A 1215-nucleotide genomic window follows, 5' to 3' on the forward strand; every position below is an offset into this window, starting at 1 on the left:
ATTTGGTATGATTTTCCTTATTTCTAAATAATATAGATTCCAATGTGATCTTGAAAATCACTTGAGACTTAATCATCTGACTACCATGTTTATTCAGGTGACGTGGAGAAGAGTACTGGGACATATGAAAGGAAGCATTTTATCCTGAAAAAGATGAAACAATATGGTAAACATTTTTATTTTTGATGCTTTCATTGGACTGACAGAGCATTATACAATGATTTTGGACCCACATTTTCAACTTGTATTAAGATATTAGTTGGGAATTTTGCATCGATTAGTAAAAGTTCTCCTCAGAGCATCTTTCACTTCTTTGTTCCTTAGACCATAGATCAGCGGATTGAGCATGGGGATCACCAGAGTGTAAAACACAGAGGCCATCTTATCAACAGCAAAAGTATGGCCAGACTTGGGCTGCAGGTACATGAACAGTAACGTTCCATAGAACACGACCACCACTGTCAGATGGGAGCTGCAGGTAGAGAGGGCTTTGTACCTCCCCTTAATTGAGTTCATTCTGAGAATGGCCACAAGAATGAACGTGTAGGACACAAGAACAATCAAGAGGGAACAGAGCAAATTGCAGCCTGAAAAGATCAAGATGATCAGTTCTAACTCATGTGTGTCAGAGCAGAGCAGAGATATCAGAGGGACAGAGTCACAGTAAAAATAACTGATGACATTAGAGCCACAGAAGGACAATTTAAACAACTCAGTGGTGAGAAGTAGTGCCACGAAGATGCTGTAGAGGTAGGGAGGCAGCACCAGCCCCCAACGCACTTTCTGCGCCATGATGACCACGTAGAGAAGAGGTTTGCAGATGGCTACATAGCGGTCATAGGCCATTGCTGATAGAATGAAGAGTTCAGTGATAATAAAAATCTCAAAGAACGCCAGTTGGGTAGCACACCAATTGTAGGAAATCGTATTTTTGTGCACCACAAAGTTGACCATCATTTTTGGGCCAATAACAGTGGAGTAACCAAGATCAGTAATTGACAAATGTCTAAGGAAAAAGTACATAGGAGTGTGTAGCTTGGAGTCCAAATGGGTCAGGATAATCATGCTCAGATTGCCTGTCACTGTGACCAAGTAGATGACCAGGAAGATTCCAAAGAGAGGCGCCTGAAGCTCAGGACTGTCTGTGATCCCCGTGAGAACAAATTCAGTCACCTTGTGCTTGGCAGTGTGATTGTGTTTCTCCATGGGGTCCAT

The 1215-nt window shown here is 42.1% G+C and overlaps 1 protein-coding gene across 1 annotated transcript; it reads right to left on the reverse strand.

Moving 5' to 3' along the window:
• Positions 1-255: 255 nt before the first annotated feature.
• LOC122703153 (olfactory receptor 8K1-like) lies at positions 256-1215 on the reverse strand. The gene has a single exon (XM_043917210.1). The coding sequence runs from the start codon at positions 1213-1215 to the stop codon at positions 256-258; it is 960 nt and encodes a 319-aa protein (XP_043773145.1).

The sequence above is a fragment of the Cervus elaphus genome, chromosome 1, assembly GCF_910594005.1.
Source record: "Cervus elaphus chromosome 1, mCerEla1.1, whole genome shotgun sequence".
Classification (NCBI taxonomy): Eukaryota; Metazoa; Chordata; class Mammalia; order Artiodactyla; family Cervidae; genus Cervus; species Cervus elaphus.

What these genes read in the sequence shown, in the direction of transcription:
- LOC122703153 (XM_043917210.1), bottom strand. Translation starts at nt 1,215, where the DNA reads ATGGACCCCATGGAGAAACACAATCACACTGCCAAGCACAAGGTGACT.